This window comes from Lupinus angustifolius, chromosome LG03, assembly GCF_001865875.1.
Source record: "Lupinus angustifolius cultivar Tanjil chromosome LG03, LupAngTanjil_v1.0, whole genome shotgun sequence".
NCBI classification, from domain to species: Eukaryota; Viridiplantae; Streptophyta; class Magnoliopsida; order Fabales; family Fabaceae; genus Lupinus; species Lupinus angustifolius.
The window spans coordinates 14644397-14665164 of NC_032011.1; the positions used below are offsets into that span (position 1 = coordinate 14644397).

Consider the following 20768-nt stretch of genomic DNA (forward strand, 5'->3'; position numbering starts at 1 on the left):
AATTAGAGGGGTTACCCCCATTTACACGTGAAGGAGGCCAAAAGGGAATGGAATCCCTAAATCAAGCCTTTCCTCCATTATCTTCTACTTTCACTCCAGCGGTAGTAATGGCCCAGGTTGCCGACGACTTCAAACTGGTGGCTATGGTGGTTCGCTTCTTCTCTTTGATGGCTTATGGTGGTTCGGCTCTTCTCTCTGGTGGCTATAGTGGTTTGACATATTGATTTTTTTTAAAGATGTTTCGTTGAATGGGTTCTTCTTTGATGAAACTAGTGGGTTCTTTCGTATGAGTAATACATGGATAGGGAGGATTTTGTATACTCTCCTCTATGGTGGATTGAATTGGTTCAAGCTCTTGAACGGTACAAAAATAGAGTGATGTCAGTATTGACCCTGGCTCCTGAATTACGCCTTCAGACCACTTCAAGGTCCATGACGGCTAAGTCGAGTAGGGAATTTTCATAGTAGATGATGTCGGCATGAGGTAAAATTTACTTCATCAATTAACTAAATGCTTATAAGCATGCTTACTGAATGTGTGTTATTTTTTATGTTTGTGATACTAACTGGATAACAAATATGCTTTTGCTTGCAATTATGTAAGTAAAGGGATGATTAACTTACCAGTCTTTGCTCTTTGGAGGTTGGCCTTATGTTTTTGGTTGTTTTTTTTTTGTATTTGTGTGATGTCCTCTGATTCGTGATACGTGTATATGGGCTATGTGTGATGGATCAGTGCCTGAACTTTTTGGTTTCAGTGTGTGTGTATATTTTGGATGCTTGAGTATATGTGAGTTATAGTAACTGTGTTGTTTTTTGTGTGTGTGTATGGGTTGCTCTCCTTCTCTCACTGTGATGTGTGTTCTAAATGCTCTATCCTCTTTTTGATAATTGTGTGATATCTCTTTGATTTTTGTGATAGCTATATCTCTCTCAATGTTATGTATTATGCATGATATCAATATGCCATGATGTCTTTAATTTTTTTTTTGCCTCTGAGTAATCTGATTTTTCTCTTTATATTGATTGAGGGTTTACCGAAAACCTCTTGGGCTGCTACTAGCTGTCTGATTATATATTGATATCAATAATTGTGATTTTGTGTGTAACTGAAGTAATTCTGCATGGTTGATTACTTGCTATACCTGCTGGAATACATAACTGAAACATTAATATCTGATTGTAACTGAAGTGACTGATTCCTGCCTCCCTAGTGACTCCTGATAGCCTTTGGTGGCTCATTACTCTTTACACTTATTCTGATCATTAGTGCATTTGTAACATATTCTATACCATTCTGATTCTTGGTGTGCCTTTGTAACAGCCTTAGTTAATATCTTGGTCTTCTTAATTTATCTGATATTGGTAACTTTTCTAATCATCTTTTTGCTGTTGAGTTTGATACTGTTCAAGACTTTTAGTTTGGTGATATCAATGCTAACCATGTTGGAATTGACATCAATAGCTTGCAGTCCAATCCATCTGTTACTGCAGGTTATTATATTAATGAATCAACTAAGCGAAATCTCACATTCAAAAGCGGTAAAACAATACTAGCTTGGGTTGATTATGATTCTTCACAAAGCCTTATCAGTGTTACTATTTCACGAACTTCTTCCAAACCCAAAAAACCAATATTGTCCTTTGTTATGGATCTTTCAACAATATTTCATGATACTTTGTATGTTGGGTTCTCTGCATCAACTGGTTTGCCTGCTAGCTCTCATTACATCATGGGTTGGAGCTTTAAGATGAATGGACCAGCACAAACACTTGACCTTTCTTCTCTGCCACAACTTCCAGGACCAAAGAAGAAGCAAACTTCTATGATAATATGGGTTTCTATCATTGCACTGGGGTTGTCCAAATCGGCATGACATTGCAAATCATTCATACAATTTAGAAAGTTAGTTTTGAACTCATGCAATTCCTAGACAAAAGAATCATGGTTTGGATCAATGTGCACTTTGGAAGTATCTTTTTTTTTTTTTGAACTAGCCTTCTTGAATTATTAATGTATTGGCAGGAAATTATAATGGATTGGGTCTCAATTGATTATTAGTGACACATAGGAAAGTGTGGTTTGTATTATTTTCAATCACTTTTGGTTTATAAGCTAAATTTGTTTGGGTTTTAAGTTTGGTTTATGGAGATTAAAAAGCTTAAAGATCAAGTAACAGTAACATAAGTAAACAACCGATATTTTGAAGTTGATTATAAAGATGGAAAACAGTGAGTGTCCAAAAAATATCATTTAAATAAAAAAAATTGGTGAATGCGAAACACCAGGACAAAATATTATCTTTAGCACTTGGTAGTTGGTTTGTGTATTAAAACTAATTCAATGAATACCATTTTATCATAAAAAGTTAAAAATGAGTTGTCTATGAGTATTTGCAATATATCTTATGTTACAGTCTAGCATGTGATAATTTAATTCTATACATCATCGTAATTTCCTCAGTGACACAAGAATTGGTTTAAAAAAAACATTCACTTGGTATATAGGTCGAACGAAATTGAGTGTTCACATAAAAAAACTTGCCTTAGAAATTATAATGTTTTAAATTGGTATCAAAGTATTGAATCACAACTCACTTTCTTAATGTATGAGAAAAGGCCAGGTCAATTTAGGGTGTTGGGCAGGTAAAACTTAAGTATTAGAACCCATAAAAATTAATTTTAAATTGGCCACCTCAATAAATATGTGTAGAAACTGAAATTCCTTGCTTTATTCAATAGAAGACTACAACTTAAATAAGCCTTTTATAACTTGAAAAGAAATCAAAACATAAAGATAATTATAATCAAAAGACACTAAATAATAGGCCTCCTTATTACAAAATAGAGAGAAAATAAGAACTAATTTAATACAGAGTAAAAGAGCTATCTTTAAAGAAGAATAAGTACATCAAGCTCTCCTTTAAGCTGATTACTATAAGTAAATCAACTTACTTCTCTTGCAGACATCAAACCCAGCCTCCCCTTAAGTTTGATAAATTGTTCTTTCTTCAAAGGTTTTGTCATAATCTCAACAATTTGATTCTGAGTATTACAATATCTCAATTTCAATATTCCTCCATTCACCAAGTCCCTCAAGAAATGAAACTTCACATCTATGTATTTACTCTTGCCATGGAACACAAAGTGCTTTGATAGTTATATTGTTGAACAGTTATCACAGTACATTAGGTTGTTTTCTTCTCCTTTATGCCCAAGTTTTTCAAGCAGCCTCATAAGCCAAATGTATTAATAAGCGCAAGAAGCTGGAACAATGTACTCAACTTCAATTATAGATAATGTCACTACAGGCTGCTTCTTTGATGACTAAGAGACTGCTCCTCCAACAAGAAGAAATACAAATCCTAAAGTACTTTTTCTGTCATTATGATCTCCTACGAAGTCACTATCCGTGTATGCTACCAAGTATGTAATGCTTTCACGTTTGTAGAAAATTCTCATCTCGATTGTGCCATTAATATATCTTAATATCCTCTTTGCTGCACACCAATGCTCCTCAGTTGGAGAGGACATATATCTTCTAATCAAGCTTACTGCAAACATAATGTCTGGTCTAGTTGTTGTTAAGTACATTAGCCTTCCAACAACTTGTTTAAACATTGGTGAATCAATCTTGGTACCATTCTCATCCTTAGAAAGCCTTGTGTCCGGTACAATAGGATTCCCAACAGATTTGCTGTCAGACATGCCAAACCTTTGTAGGACTTCTCTTGCATATTTTCTTTGACACATGAATATCCCCTTCGAATTTTATGTAACTTCTACACTAAGGAAATATCTTATCATTCCCAAATCAGACATGTCAAATTTAATCGTTATTGATATCTTAAATTACTGACACATAATGTTATTATTCCTAGTATAAATTAACTCATCAATATAAAGACTCACAATCAAGAATTTACCTCCCTCATTCTCTTTTGTAAATAGAGTATGCTCAGACGCACACCTTTCGACGCCCTCTTTAATGAAGTAGTATTCTATGCGGTTGTATCATGCGTGTGGGGTCTGCTTTAGTCTGTATAGAGCTTTGTATAGTTTATATACATTTTTCTTCTTCTCCCTTCTTCTCAAAGCTAACAGGTTGTTGTACAAACACCTTTTCTTCAAGTTCTCCTTGAATAAATGCACTTTTGACATGTAACTGGTATACTGCCCATTTATTTTGGGTTACACTTTCTAGGATAAGCCTTATTTTGTCCAAGCGAGCTATTGGAGCAAACACCATTGTATAGTCAATCCCATATTGTTGCGCATAGCCTTTGGCTACCAATTTTGCTTTGTGCTTCTTTACATCACCATGCTCATTAAGCTTGGTTTTGAAGATCCACTTACCTTTAATGGCTTTGACTCCTCTTGGCAAGGTTGTGAGTTTCCACATGCCATCTTTCTCTATTGAATCAATCTCTTCAACCATCGCCTCTCTCCATTTTTTCTTTAACAACTTCATTGTATGTGATTGGATCATCTTCTGCTATTATCATCATCATTGTTTCTTCTTCCTCTGAGAGTCCTTCTCCTGTTGTATAATCTGAAATCCAAGAAGGAGCTCTACGAGGCCTTTCTTATAGTGAAATTGGTTCACTTTCACTTGATGAAGTAGAGAAATTTCCTCTTGTTTGTGATGGTGTGTTACCTGCATTGTTAGAATTAGAATTTTCTTCTAACTCTAATTCTTTGTTAGAATCAATTTTATTATCTCCCCAATCTAACGAAATTGATTGCATTTCTTCTTTGCTTTGTTCCCACGTCTAGCCTGCATCTTTTTCAAATTTTACATCCCTATTTTGTCATCTAGCTTTCTTCTTCTTTGATCTAGAACGTGTACGTGAGCAAGACATTTGAATATTAAAAAATGATCAACTTTTGGCGTGCATCTAGTCCATGCTTCTTGTGGGGTCATGTTTATAAGAGATGATGTTGGATATCTATTAAGGATGTGAATCAACCAATTTGTTGCTTCATCCCAGAATTATTTTGGCATTTGTTTCTCATTTAACATCGAGCACATTGTATTTATGATCCTTATGGTCTTATGCTCGGCATCACCATTTTGTTGAGGAGTGTATGTTGTTGTTAGTTGTCGAGCGATCCCATGAGTGTAGCAAAAGTCTGTGAACTCCTTTGAGTTGTATTCACCTCCTCTATCCGTTCTCAAGCACTTGATTCTTATTCCCGCCTCCTTTTCAGCCCATGTTTTGTAGCTTTTGAACGCCTCAAGTTCTTCTGATTTCTGGTTCAAAAAATATATCCAAGTTTTATGTGTAAAGTCATCAATAAAACTCAAAATATACCTTTTATTGCTGCTTGAAGTTGGACTAATAGGACCACAAATGTTTGAATGCACAAGTTGTAATTTGTGTGTTGCTCTCCAAATATTTCTTTTAGGGATGGGATCTCGATGCTGCTTTTCGATGAGACAATGTGTGCACAACTTTTGTGGGGGTTTTACAGTAGGCAGTCCTTCAACCATTCCTCCATATGCAAAAGTTTTGAGCCCCTTGTAGTTGAGATGTCCAAACTGTGAATGTCATAATTGTGATTCATCATCAGTTTCAACTTGTAGGAATTTATGAAGATTTGACTTCATCTCAATTATGAAATAGAACATTCTATTTCCACTCATATCTGAATGAATGATCAATCTATTTTTAGGATGAAAAACTTTGTAAGTGCCATTTTGGATCAAGATGGTGAGCCCTTTCTCCTGTAACTTCCCAACACTTAACAAGTTATTCTTAAGTCCAGGAATATAGTAAACATTGATAATTACCTGAATTATTCCATTTATGCACAATCGTACACTTCATTTCCCCATCACTACAATACGACTATCATTTCCTAATTTTACTGTTTGCTTAAAGCCTTCGTTTAGACCTGTGAACCATTCTTTATTTCCACTCATGTGATTGCTGCATCTAGAATCCAAGAACCAAACTTCTTCTCTTGTTGATTTTTGTTCTTTAATTTATGCCATAAGTAGCAGCTCTTCTTCATGTTCGTGTTCAACAAAGTTGGCTTTACTTTCCTAATCTTGACATTCATATTGGAAGTGTCCTTGTTGTGACACTCAAAGCACTCTATTGTTGCTTTATTAAGTGTTGATCTCCCTTGTCCTCGTCCCCGGTAACCTCCAAACGTGCTCCTCCCTCTTCCTATTCTAATCTTTTCTTCTTGACTTACTTTGAGCACTTGTTCTTCTTCCTTGATTTTTCTTCGAAACTTTTGTTCGTGAATGAGTGAACTTTGAAGTTCATCGACAGTGAGGCGATCTATGTCTTTTGATTCTTCTATCGAGACAACTATGTAATTGAATCTCTCAGTGAGAGTCCTCAAAATCTTCTCGACAATTTGAATGTCTTGTAGTGCCTCTCCGTTGTTGCACATGTTGTTTTCTATTGGCATGACTCTGGAAAAATATTCATCAATAGATTATCCTTCTTTCATTTCAAGGATCTCAAATTCTCTCCTAAGAGCTTGCTATTGTGCTCTCTGTACCCTTTCACTTCCTTGATATATTTTTCTCAATGATTCCTAGAGTCGCGCAGATGTGTCTTTTCGTAAAATTGTCTTCAAAATACTCTTATCTATGGCTGAGAATAGATAACTTTTAACTTTGAGGTCTTTTAATTTCATATATGCTCTTACCATTTTCTGGGAATCACTCTCCTTTGCATGTTCTCCCAACTCAATGTATCATGGATCAATGAGATGCCACCACTCCTTGGAGCGAAGTAAATTCTCCATCAACATACTCAAGTGATCATAATCACCATCAAACATGGGGATACTCGATAAATTTTGTCCTTCATTCAACATTGCTACTCACTCCTGCTTTGACTCTCAATCTCACTCTGTGTTTTTCTTACTCTTGAAGTCAGGCTTCTTAATCACCTCTAATGCCAATTGTAGAAACTGAAATTCCTTTCTTTATTCAATAGAAGACTTCGACTTATATAAGCCTTTTACAACTTGAAAAGAAATGAAAACAAAAACATAATCAAAAGACCTGAATAATAGGTCTGCTTATTAACAAAATAAAGAGAAAATAATAATTAATTTACAAAGTAAAAGAGCTATCTTTAAGGAAGAATAAGTCCATCAAAATGTGGAAGAGGTATCAAAAGAGTGTCAATTTGAAATGCACGTTAGACACGGTGAGACCTCTATAAGAAGAGGTGTCAGTACTTCATAGAAGATTGTTATCCAATATTAGTGTTAGGTTCATTTATATAAGATAAATATTACCATGTATGTGGATAAAAGTTTTTAATATATCTAGAATTCAAAATAGAAAGTGTAGTATATTAAACCATTCAAAAGCAAGAAATATGGATATGAAGTGAGAAAAGGGTATTGACATTTGCAATTGACTAAGATTTTAAATTTTCACGTCAGATATTTCAAATATCTCATCTTTAATTCAAAAATAGTTTACTAAATTTCAATTAGAAAGGGTTTCACCGGTCATAATAATCTAATCCAACACATTTTCTTAAGAACTATTGTGAGCGAAATTGATGCAATAAATCATCTAAAATTGCCTCAAGGAATAAATTATTAAAGAAAAACTCTAAGTCTGAATAGTTAATCTTAAAAGTAGGAAAATAATATTTACATGAATGAGACAAATTGGTGATTTGAAATTAATTTATATAATTTGTAAGTATAATAAAACAATATCATCACATAATTGTTGATCATATTGAAAAAAATATGCAAATGATAAGAGATACGTTATACCATTCATGTTTCAGTATACAATTCCTCCTCCTATCCATATAAAGGATTCATATGTCACTTTTTAAGAGAGCTAACGTTAAAGAAAGTGAGAGTTTTAACTTATATCTGCACAGATGAACCTATGCTTAACTTGTGTATACATAAGCTAATAAAGTGTTGGCAATTACAAAACTTTCATAAATAAATAAAAAATGAGAAATTTTATACTATTATTTTATCATTTAGTATTTATATCATTATAATACATATATAAAATATAGATAATATATTGATCATGCAAATATCTTTACTGATAATACATAAATATTAAATTGATACAAAATTTAATAATTAGGTTTGATACAAAGTGTTTATTTACTATATCTTTTTTTTTAAGTCTTCTCTTTCCTTGATATAATTTGAGAGAGTGTTTTTTTTATAATTTTAAGTTTTTAACATACAAAAAAAGCCAAAACAATGCAGTTGTCAGTCGAATAAGAGACTGTCAATTATGGATGAACATCTACTGTCCCATAAAAATGTATCACTCCATGTGTCATTATTTATAATTGGTTAGAAAAATACTTGATCATTACTTTTTTAACTTCGATACATTTTTTACAACCAATCATAAGCAGTATCATATAGAGTGACACTTTATGATACATCAGATGTGCTCTGACAATTAAGAGAGACAAAACCTCTCCATAAGCATTTACCTCAACTTTTCTACTAACACATTTCTTTTTAAGAGTGAACATCTACTTACTCCATCATAGACATAAATTCTAGAGAATTTAATAATTTAAATGTACTCACTAATTTAAAATATTGGATTTCCTTAAAAATTAATGGGTAGGATGAAGAGTCGGTTTCTTAAAGTATATGGATCCCTCATTTTTTTAATATCCTGCAAGACACTTGATATGCCTTGACTTCTTTGGTTGGATTCTTTTCATATTCCATAATCAAAATTGGGAGTAGATGTTGTATATACTTTATTTATAAGAAAAATGTTAGGCAATAACTAAAGGAGTGTATTACTTATATTGTCAATTAATGTTTAAATTATACAATTGTTTGATAACTAGCTCCATATAATGCAAGGGTTTCACATTATCGTGTATATATGAAAATAATAATTTGTCACAATAAAAACATCGATACACACAGAATTTGTCACTCAATTGACAATTCATCTAGGAAGAGAACGGAAAATAATCTTGTCTTTGTCACACTTCTCCCTCTTAAACTACAATATATGTTCTAAAGTACTAAACTAAGGAATCCGCTTTTGAGAAATCATTTTAATTTCATCGAAATTAAACAACAAAAAAGGATGACGTAGAGGCTCCCACCTATTGAAGTCCGAGGACCATATGAAACCGTGACTCCAAGTCCATAAGACAGCAATAGGGTATGAACACATGACTTAAGTCCATACACCAAAACCCTACCAAAGATTCACCCTCAAGTTGGACAACTAAACATGTAATTATTCAATACATAGTTATCATCAAGCCACACATTGTAAATAGACACAATAAAAAAACGCATCTAAAAAATATTCATTACTCACCCAAGACAAGATAACAGAGACTTCAACTAAATGCAGAGGCTCAAAAAATAATCCAAATTACATTTGGATACAGAACTGATCCTTACTCTTCGGGTTAAAACTTCAGCCACATGCCATAAAAATGAGTTAAATTGAGCTTATTCAGGATGAGTAGACAGCAACAACACTTTTCATAGATAGTACATTCAGTAACAACATTTCAACAATTCACTATAACGAATGCCTCAAAACATTCTGGAGACTTATTCTGTTGCTTCCACCTGTTGTGGAGTTTCAGTTTGCTTCAGTTTTTCCAACGAAGAAATTCGACTGTCCAGTGATTCATGGTGGTCTTTAATCTGGAAAAGCGAATAACATTCAGTCATTAATTGAAGTAGGGAGAGAGGAGATGGCTGCTAATACGCAAGAAAGCTTAAAATAATTAATAAGGATTGAGACAGTGAAGCAAGACTCATTCATAGGAAAAATGATAAAGCTTTGATTTGTAGGTGGGAAACGCGACATTTTACGACTGTTATATCCCAACCACTCAGACCTAACTTTGAAATTTTGCCATGCACTGAAATCACACCCCTTGAATTTAAACTCTTTTTGTGCCAATAGACTTTGCTGCATGTTTACAATCAGTTCACTATACATACGAGACACAGCAGCATGGTGCAACAGGTGAATTATTCAATTATTTACAGTTTTCAGGAGTTGTTGTCAATTTGTCATCATTCTCCCCAAGGTATTGTGATTAAAGTAAAAACTGAAGTTAGTATTCTAAATCAGCAACTACTTGTGAACCATGCTGATTAGATTTATCCTTTATTTAAAGTACGGTGGGAATAGATCAGGCAACTCATCGGAGGCCTATAGCCTAGCTTATTTAGGGTAAGGCTGTCTTTAGAAAAGTGTCTTTACCCTACTAAGTCAGACTATTTATTTACATTGCTTAGTAGCTAACTACGCATATATTACATTATTTGTATAATGCATTTGTATTTTACATGATTAATTATTTAATTAAAAGTTATATCTGGTTAAAAAACTTCAAGTTTCATGGCCTATATGAATGCCTTCTTGCAATGTGTGCATTTAAACTGGATTTAGAGTCAGACCATACTTTATATTTTCATAAAAAAACAAAGACAAGCAAAGGGTTAGGCTTAGGCTAACACATTACAAAACATGCCTAGGTGTATTTAGGTAAAGTCTAGCCTAGGTCAGCCCATGTCCACCTCTAATTTAAAGTCCACAAGTCATAAGAAGCATTTCGCCGAAAATGTTTCTCGTTATGTTTGCCTGGCAAACAATATTAAAACACACAAAAATAAGACTAGTTTGTGACTTTACATATATCCATCTAAGAACTTAAGATAGAAAACCAATGGAGCCAAATTATTGGAATAAAATGAATCTGCTGGAGAACATGACAAGGTCTTCTGGAAAGCAGCAAAAGAGAGAAAATATGTCTACAGCCTTATGATGCAAGACAATAAAAAGAATCTTATGACAACATAATAAAATTGAAAAAAAGAAAGGGAGAGTCCGACCCAGGGTGGATAGGAAATATAGACAAACCTGGTAACAGAAAGAGCAGTCAGACTTGACTGTTTAAGATGTGCTAACTAAAGGCAAGGTCAAAAAATATATACAGATGAAAGTATGAATGATCATATTCTTATTGCGACATGTAAAGACTCGGGTTACTGTGAATGGAGAATGACCTCTAAACTCTAATGAATTTGGACATCTGACAGACTATACTTATTCTGCATAAAAAAAGACAACTCAGTGCACGAGGCTTTCACTCAGTGGGGTGTGGAAAAGGAAGATGTATGCAGCCTTACCTCCACAAACGGAGAGACTGTTTCCAGGATTTGAACCCGAGATCTCATTGTCACTAAGCAACAATCTTATCGTTGCGCCAATCTCATTATGCATAACGGAAAGCAAATATGACCAGAATTTCATGATTGCCTCACAATTATTCAAACTCAAAATGCCCCTCGGGAATATCCTTCCCTAACCAAGAGCTTCCTGTTGCCCTAAAAAAGTCCTGCTAACAGTCAATAAAAGATAATCCTGGGTCGAGTCCCAAACCCAAGTTAAAACACGTAACAGACCAATGCAAGTCCAACTGGGAAGAATGACCGGTTTCCCTTAAGCAAGGTGTTATTCAGTCGTTGTGAAGGAAAAAACAGGTCCCATGAAAGCTTCATCCCCTTAAATGGGTTTTCTTAGCTCAACTTGGATTAGTGGGAGTCCAAAGTGATTTCCAGATACAGGGACATGGTATCAGACCAAAAAACTAGTTAAACCATGTAATCCCTTTTCCTCACAGTTAGTGCAAGTAACTCCCTTAATACTCACTCATAGTCTCATACCACAAACAAAAAGACAACTACCATCCAAATTTGAAGAAATAAAAAATTCACCCTCAAATTTGCTACCTTGGGATCATCAGAATGAGTACACTGTTGCTACACCCATTGCACACAGACATTCATTTTTTCACTTACGGCTTTTCTAACCTGTGCCCTAGGGCACATTTTAAGTTACCCAAAGGGAGTAAATTTGCCATGGAAATTGACACATTTATAAAATTTATATGCAACAATGAATATATATTCATCAATCCCAAATGCAAAATTATCATTTTGCCCTATGCATGCATTAACGGCGGTGGCAACACAGAACAGGTTCATGCCTATTGCAACATTTTTATATCTTGACATTTCCAAAACTCAATTCAATTCAACATCAACTTCTCCATTATTCCTTGCTTTTCATCCAAAAACAATTATAATAAATATGTTAATCTAATTACTAACCACAACTTGTACCAATAAACAGGCGTTACAAATGACATGATAAATAAAATTAACAAATAACATAAATATGAAATATCCTGGAAGAATATTAATGACAAAAAAATGGAAAATTGATGAGTTTTTTATGTTGTTGAAAGTACCTGTTGCTTGAAGGATTTGTGGGCAACCTTGTAATCCTGATGAAGAATGTAGAGAGCACCAAACGACGCCGTTGCAGCTCCAGCGAAGAACGAAGCCAATCTCACTCTTAGCACATACCCCATCTTCTCTTTTCCCTCTTCTTTTCTTTCTCTCTCGCTCTGTTCTCCTGTAACTTGTTGCAGAATAAGTTCACATTCTTTTCTTACAACGACGCCATCTTAAGAAGCTACAAGGGGCGCGTGCCTACATTCGCCCACTTCACAAAAACGATGTCGTTTTAGTGCATCACAATTTATTGATGCTATCGCAAGCTACACAAAATTTAGGAGTCATTAGCTATTATTATATTATGTATTTAATATCAATAATGTAAGCAATTTTTACTGTGTCAACCTATCATTTATTCACTATTAACATGTTAATCATATTAACTCTTAATTAAATAAAATTAATATACATATTTGACAAATAATATATCATCCATGTAAAAAACTTTACACACATAATATATAGATACTAAAATTTTATTTAATATTCAGATTTTATAATGGAATAAGGTAAAATAAATATACAATTTGGTGTCTTCTTATTTTAAAGAATCCATATTCCATAGAATTAAGTTTAGGGTCATCCATTCTCATGCATTTACATCTATCCAAAGTTCCAAACCTTTCTATTCCCTTAGTGTATTTTCACTATATATTATTAATTAAAATAATATTTTAAGAGATATTCTTTTCGTAAAGAAATTCCAGCTGTAATGTAATTTTTAAGCTTCCACACATATTTTGCTAACAAAAATAGGATGTTATAGATGGTTGAGGCTTATAATTATTTCGTACTAAATTCTGCAAAGGGAGAAATAAAAAGTATAGTAATATTTTATAAATAAGATAGAAAGCTTACAACAACAAAAATTCATTTTAATCCGGGGTCCAGGGGTATTCCAAAAAACCTTTATTGTAATGTACAGGGGTATTCCTAAAACACAATATGAAATAAACAAGAAAACCTGAATATAATCAGATAGTGGGTACATTGTACGTATACAAGTACTATTACAGTTTCATAAATAAATGTGTAATCGCCAAGAAATACAATCTGTTCCAAGAACTATTCAGAACTTCACATTCTTTTACATATATTTTGAGCCATTTGACAGACTTAGTATAAAGTGGTCATTATGCTTCATAAGTTATTTGAATGATTTTTCTTCTAAATAATCAGATAATCATTTTCCTAAGTTCATAGATAGATCAACACAAAACATTTAAAAGATTGTTTAAAATATCAAACTCATTAAAATAGAAACCTATATAATGAAATTTAGAAGACTGTTTAAAATGTTCCTGAACAACGACCTCAAGTAAAATCCATATACTACTTGCAATACGCAAGTGTGATACTTAGTATGTGAATCAATACATAGATCTTGAAAACCCAGAAATTGAACTGATAATATCAACCGAAGAAACATTATAAATAACAACTTGCTCAGGACACAATATTACTCTGTCAGTGCTTCCAAAACATTGTCCCACAAATCAGATAAACATCATACATGGTTCCCCATCCATGCCTTAATTAAGGTAGGACAATCTGAGCTCCTCCATGTTTCCTGTCAAAAACATAAACAGTATGTTAAATTACAAATGCATGAAAAAAAATAAAAATTTATACATTGTTACACCGCTCATTTATATATTTAAAAGTCAATGATGAATAAATATGAACAGTAAATAATGCAATGACGGTGTAAAAACTCCTATCCTATTAGTGCATACATTTTTTTTTCAAAAAACAATACATGGCTCGTATATAGAATAAAACGGATGTAAAATAAAATTGAAAATAAATGACTCATGCAAGTTAGATCTCAAACTAAACTAAGACACATGGTCTAAGCTGTTATGAATAACTCAAGTTTGCATTCTGTGGTAAACATTTTTATTTTGGACAATAGTATTCTGTAATATTGTACTTCGGTAATAGTTTATTACACAAATTTTGAACTTGTCCATGGAAAATTTGAAGCACACAATGGAAAAAATATTTCACTTTTCCATGCATATTTCGAGCAAATATAAATAGCATTTTTATATGCAAGTAAGAAGACTCACTATCTTCGAGAAGGGTATGCAGCACCAGTAGCCCTGTGAAAAAAAGAAGTGAAAAAACAGTTTGCAAAGTTCCCTTTTTCTAGTAGCTATTATGTATCATCATCGACAATAAGACATAACAGCATGATGACAGATATTATCCTCAGCAGATAATGTAGAGGCATACCTGGACTGTGGTTTCAAGGCAAAGCTTTGAACTACTCTCCCATTTGCAGAGACTGGGTTTTGGGCACTGCTCATACTTGATCTGTCAATGCTACCCCCATTGCCAACATGTAATTGTACAGAAGAGTGGACAGTCCTGCTTTGAGGATCGTTCATTTCCTGAGTATCTTTCGATTTACTCAAAATTTTGACATTTGACAGACCTCCAGCAACACTAAACACACCATTTGATTGCTGATGCTGCATTACGGCCAGTTTTAGGGGATCCTCACCTATATTTGTAGAGATGACTGCATATTCCTGAAGACTTTTGTCAGCTTTGATATTTTTGGAATCAATTGAAGGAGCTTTCTTCAAGCGATGAGACTGAGCCATTGGCGTAACTGCCACAGTGGGCATATATGATGAATAAGGAGATGATGCAGCAGCTGCAGCAGCAACTTTAGCAACAGCTGCAGCTACCATTTTCTGTGCTCCTTCGCGAAGTTGGATAGAGTCCCCCTCAATCATAAATAACTGAAATTATTAGGAGAAAAAAGGTTAAAAGCAAAGACGGCACAAAAAGCAAAAAAAACCAGGCTGTAATGCAAATACATTGCCAGTATATAATATGGACTTGAACACGCAGATGATTCCATGAAACTTGGAAGATCGCCAAAAGGTAGCCAATATTTTTGATCAAATAGTAGGGATTCTTTTCCAATCAAGAATGGACAAGTGGTACCAAACAATTTATCCCATCAAAAAATCCTCGAGTCTAGCTGAATTGGATCATAATTTGGATTCATAACTTGTTTGCAAAGAACGCATTACTCTAAAATCCATAACCTTTAACCAAAAAAACTTACTTCAGGATGGCTAGCAACAAAATCATCCAGCTTTCCATACTTTCTTTTGTAATCATGCCAATGTAGTGGTGCAAGCATCTTGCCCAGTCTGTTTGGGAGCTGTGTTTGAAACATGAATCATAAAAATTGCATTAGATTAGAAAAACAAAAGCCATCATTCAAGAAGAGTCTAAGATTTCACACTTAAACTCACTAACCGTTGAGCTGATTCGAACCCATCCACCAGCTGGAATAGTGCGAACAATACAAGCTAATAATGACCTTTCATCAAGGAGAGAAGTCTCTGAAGTCCTTGCCATTGTTGATGATGTTGTCTGCCCTGTGGAAGCAAATGCTTCAGGCAAGACTGGTTCAGTAGAATTGCTTTGCACCATTTCATTATGATTAACATTATGGCTTGTGACACCTGATGCATTGACAGAAGAACTAACTTGCTCTGCAACTAGTACTTCAGGTCCATCATTAGCAACAGAGTTCTGCTCCTGCACAAAGAAAAATATTAGCTTATATCTTTGTGAAACATAGACCAGGCCATTGCCATTTTGGAATTGCATTTTGTAACTGCACTCTAATCGACACCCACGCCATTGATACATGAAAAAAAAAAGTTCAAGTGCTTTGATTAATTTCATAAAGCCACTTCTAAATATGTTATGCTGCTTTCTGAGCAAGCTTTCAGAAGCATAGCAGATGTATTCAGAGACTACTGTGTGCTTCTAGTGGAACTCATAAAACCTATACATCTTCAAGGAATGAAAATGAAACATAAATATTTACTAGCCATAGCTTCCATCATTAGCTTCGAGCAGGCAGGCATTTGAGAAAAGCATGAGCAGTACAAACATAGCTTATCAATCTAACCTTATAAAACAGCCCAAACAATAAAATGATCCATCAGGCAAGAAAAATATCGTCAAACCTTAATTTCACCATTCAATTCAAATGAGTTCAATCTTAATGCATCAGAGAAATGTGAAGAAAGTTGTTGTAAGGTTTGATCTTGTGGGGAAGCTACAAGTTGGCCTTTATCAGCTGACTGAAGAACCTTAAAGAAAATCAGTTAATTATCATTAGCATCTTACACAAATTTCATGAGAAGTAAACTGTATTAAGTGAATAAAAGAATCATTGACTATATATATATAACCTGTGTCTCCCCGGTGGATGATGAAATCACATTTCGTGGCTCCTCATCTTGGTGGATGTGGGCATCAAAATAGTCTCTATGAAGTGCTTGTCCATTAATTTCATAATTAAACTGAGCATCAGAACTCAACAAACTTCGATCATTATGGGACGATGAAGGACCACCCTGTATGGATACCTGTGACCCCTCTGACACCACCTAAAGAAACAAGTATAAACTCATAGTGCATATCACTAAAACTAAGGGGGATGCAGACAGCCAAACATTTTGTATCTTTCAATACCTGTTGATTCTGCCATTGCTGCAAAGGTGTCATTGCCGGCACAGGGTGAAAATGTCCAGCATGTGACTGAGGAACATGAGATGAAACTGAATTGGGCATTCCTTGTTGATGCATAACAAATGGGTGCAATGTAGTTACTTGGCCAGGAGGGAGATATGAAGGTGGGACAAGTAGAGACGATGGGGTGATGGGAACACCAGGAACATGATCAGTCTAAAAATAACCACAAAAATGGCAGAAGGGTATATTGGTATTCAATCCAGTTGTCCATCACATCATACAACAAAGCAGAAGGCTAAGTTTATAAGGTATAATCACTTGAACGGCTGAAAAATATTTTATGTCATTCACAAATCATAAAAATGGAATAGACGGGTTTTATAAAATCCACTTCCTTAATACTAACGAGGGCATAGAATACTGGCTTTTGCATCCATGTAAATATATTAATTACAAGATGGGTTGTGTTAAAGAATGCCCTAAGGACATTGTTTAAGAAATACCAAAAAAGGAATCTGGTCACACTCTGCAAAATGTGAAGACACTACTTTTCAAGGAAAAATTTCCTTTTGCCCTTTCTTAAACATTTCCCTTACTAGATTAATTTATTTAAAAGATAATGCTATGGGAATACACTGGTGAACCCTATGCAACAGTCATTCATTATTAATACACTACAACATTAAAGTTCAAAGGACATTTCCAAAAACTAGTTGCAAATTAAATTTCTGGGAATAAAAACACGTAGACAACTAGCCGGTTATCAATCAAACTATATATATAATAATAATAGAGCATAAACCTGGATTGTAGCATTGCTAGAAGATGCAAATGGTGGAACATTATCTGAACTTTGATTTGAAAGGTGGCCATTATTTCCACCTGAAGCACTGCCTCCATTTAAGTCAAATTGGTTTCCACTGTCCTGTCCAAACTGAGTTACATCATTTTTTGAATTCATTTGTGAATCATCACTGTAAGTCCCACTCCTCTCTCTTGCTTCAGCCAGTTCAAGTTGCAGTTGCTGAATGGTATGCAAATGAAGTCTCTCCATCTCTGTATACTAATAACACCAAAAAATAAACTAAATACTATACTAAGGGACCAAAAAGTAAAAACATGCTTATACAAAGAAAATAAATGTATATTACTAGTAATTCGGCACATGCATTAGAGAATAGGCACCTACAACTTAGAGAATAGGCACCTACAATTGCCGGGAACAAACTAAATACATTTATGTGTTTGTAAGAAGAAAACAACAAAAATAATGTTCAAAGCAGGAAAAAGTTAGAGAACAAACCTGTCTCTGAAAACCCATCCAGAGCTGGTGACATTGCTCTGTGCGTTCTCGCAATTCAGCTTGTAATGTCTGGTTTGTTGTTGATTGGAAAACATCCATCTCACGAACACGAGCTATCCATGCTTGGGCCTCTCTTAACTGCTCATCTTTATACAAAATGGCCTCTTGAGCAACCCTTTGCTAAAAGAAGGAATCATCTTCAGGCCATTTAAACCGGCAACTATTTGGAAACATAACATAGAGATAATTAAATATGGCTAAGCCACGTACTTGTTCCTGCAATTCAATAAGCTGACTCTCTTTTTCTTGGAAATGTTCTTGAAGATCATGTATCTGATTTATATGCTGAGCTCTTTCCGCTTCTGAATGATTGCGATCCCTTCTGCAAAAGGATTTAGCCATTGATGCATGTTGAACAGATGCAAAGACTAAACATCCCATAAGTACATTTTGGATAAAATAAAAACCTGAAAGTTGCTAGTTCTTTGCTTTGCTCACGGAGAAGGTCTTGTTTAGCCCAAGCCTAAAATGATTGTAACCCAAAAAAAAGCTTCATTATGGACTAAGAGTGCAATGAAGGAGGATAAGATATCCTTGCAATGAAGACAACAAATGAAGCACCTAGAAGCTAAGAGATGAGACATAATTCAATAAAAAAAATATAAATCAGATTAATATCCAGTAAAACTTTAAAAAAAGGAAAGCTTCAATTCAACAAACCGCTTCATTGTCTAATTTAATAGTATGCAGCTCCCTGTCTTTATCTTCCAGTTTCCTTTCCAGTTCATGAATTGTGTGCTCCTTTTCATGAAATTGCTCCTGCAATGACGGTTAAGTTTTAGAATAGACAGTCCTGACTTCCTGTGAGTAGCAAAACATGTAACTTAAACGTTAGATGTTTAAGTATAAGATGCCCCTTGCTTCAATCAGAAATAACACAGCTGCAACTGCTGTACCAAAATATCTTATCAAAAGAAACTGACATAATCCAGTAGTCCACCAGCTCTTACTATAAAAGGGCATAGGTAAATGTATAAATGCGTGATTTTGTAAATTCTGAAGAAAAAAACATTTTTCCAAAGGTGGAGGTACATTAGCTCAGACTCTGGAAACAATATATGGATATAGATGTTTGAATTTACACCTGAAGCTTGCTGGCATTATTCGCATGTTCCTTGAGTTGAGCATCAAAGGTGCTTCGCATTTCCATTATCTCAGTTCTAGCAATAACTTGAGCTTTCAGTTCAATCTCCACCTGCAATACTTCATGTCTTTGTCTAACAACATTATGAAGCTGTTGCTGCAAGATGTCATTGTCCAACGTTCCATCCAATGTTAATGAACAAAAATTGACATCAAGGGGCTCTCTTCCTTGCTGTACCTCGAAAAATAGGAGAACTCATCTTCAGGTTCATAATTCCTTAAAACTGCAAAGCTGCTTCTAGTGTGAGCACTGTACCTCATATATAGTTCTTTCGTCAGATTGTTCAGGTTTCGCATTTTCTAACTTCTGCACATCGCAGATATCAATTATCAATTAAACAGATAACACAACATGAAGTGTTCAAGTTCCCTCTACAACATACAACCCATACGTAATGTGAAAAAGGTAAGCAATCATAACTACTATACATTAAGGTTGTTAACAAAATCAAAAGTTCAAACTCAGTAACAGTAAGGTTGAAACCTCAAACTTTAACCACATCAATCAATACATGATAATTCAACCCAAAACTAAATTATCAAACTAAAGCTATATAATTCATGACAATGTCAAGTGTTTTGAGGCGAAATCATTACGTCATCATCAGGGTTTCGTGTGGAGTGATGATGATCGGCAACAGCGCGCCATTGTTTCCGGGACTGAGACGGAGGAATGTGGAGAGAGGCACCGCGAGCTGAGGCGGCAGCGGAAGCCGAGGCCTCCATTGAATCGCGAGGGTCACCCAACTTGTCAACCCTGTGAGTGAGTATGAGTAAGGAATGAAAATCAAATCCCAAATCCCTAACCCTAACCTAAGATTGAAGGTTAGAGGAGAAAGAGGGAAGAGGTAGAAGAATGAATAGGAATTGAGGGAATAGGAGAGAGAGGAGAAATTGAAGAGAAAGGGATTTGGAAAATAGAAAGGGTTTTTGGAATAGAAGAAAATGGAAATAAGGAATGTGACTCACGAAGTGAATAAAGAAGATGGTTGGCTGTGACAAATTTCTAAGGCCACGGTGGGAAAAGTGCCATTTATAAGAGGGAAAAGATCTACCTAAAGTGAGTATCAATCTACCAAAGGCAATATTGAAATCAAAATAAAAATAATAATAAATATTTACATTTTTAATTTTTATTAATGTATCACATGGTTAGTGACATGATTGAGAATAACCGATGGTTCTCCTTATAAATAGTCATTTCTTATATATATTTTATGATTCATAAGTTTGAACAGAATATTTTGTCCCAAAAAACTTAGTGGTATGTCTTTATTCAATAACATAAAACTTTTAATTTATATTTTTAATTTTTTTATTTAAATAATAAATTTTAATGGGTCCGAGAAAGAAAATTTTTATTTTAAGTTTTTACTTTTCATTCATTTATCCTCCAAGTTAATGTTGATGCAAAACG

General features: G+C 34.4%; 1 protein-coding gene and 1 long non-coding RNA gene across 8 annotated transcripts; one reads left to right on the forward strand and one right to left on the reverse strand.

The window, feature by feature from the left end:
* LOC109343477 lies at positions 1-2067 on the forward strand. The gene is made up of 2 exons (XR_002107217.1): positions 1-484; positions 1495-2067. It is a non-coding gene; the product is annotated as an uncharacterized LOC109343477 (long non-coding RNA).
* LOC109343478 (serine/threonine-protein kinase dst2-like) lies at positions 6168-20362 on the reverse strand. Of its 7 annotated transcripts, none has more exons than XM_019581784.1 (17): positions 19949-20362; positions 19608-19658; positions 19293-19529; positions 18869-18967; positions 18616-18671; positions 18419-18530; positions 18149-18328; positions 17648-17908; positions 16846-17058; positions 16563-16760; positions 16335-16460; positions 15613-15897; positions 15416-15514; positions 14569-15083; positions 14403-14435; positions 6528-6530; positions 6168-6181 (listed from the first exon to the last, which is right to left on the reverse strand). In XM_019581784.1, coding segments are annotated over exons 1-16 (2595 nt in total). In that variant the 5' UTR covers positions 20078-20362; the 3' UTR covers positions 6168-6181; positions 6528-6529. The 7 variants fall into 7 exon arrangements, with proteins under 7 accessions (XP_019437329.1, XP_019437333.1, XP_019437331.1 ...); XM_019581788.1 differs by lacking the exons at positions 6168-6181; positions 6528-6530 and adding an exon at positions 13643-13900 and having other exon boundaries at positions 15613-15734; positions 15822-15897; XM_019581786.1 differs by lacking the exons at positions 6168-6181; positions 6528-6530 and adding an exon at positions 13643-13900 and having other exon boundaries at positions 19293-19523; positions 19949-20361.

Excerpts from the sequence above, each read along its gene's own strand:
- LOC109343478 (XM_019581784.1), bottom strand. The coding sequence starts at position 20,077 with ATGGAGGCCTCGGCTTCCGCTGCCGCCTCAGCTCGCGGTGCCTCTCTC. Across the intron at positions 18,968-19,292 it reads ATAATGCCAGCAAGCTTCAG|GAGCAATTTCATGAAAAGGA; the intron begins GTGTAAATTCAA and ends CCGTCATTGCAG. Across the intron at positions 17,909-18,148 it reads GGATGGGTTTTCAGAGACAG|TATACAGAGATGGAGAGACT; the intron begins GTTTGTTCTCTA and ends TGGTGTTATTAG.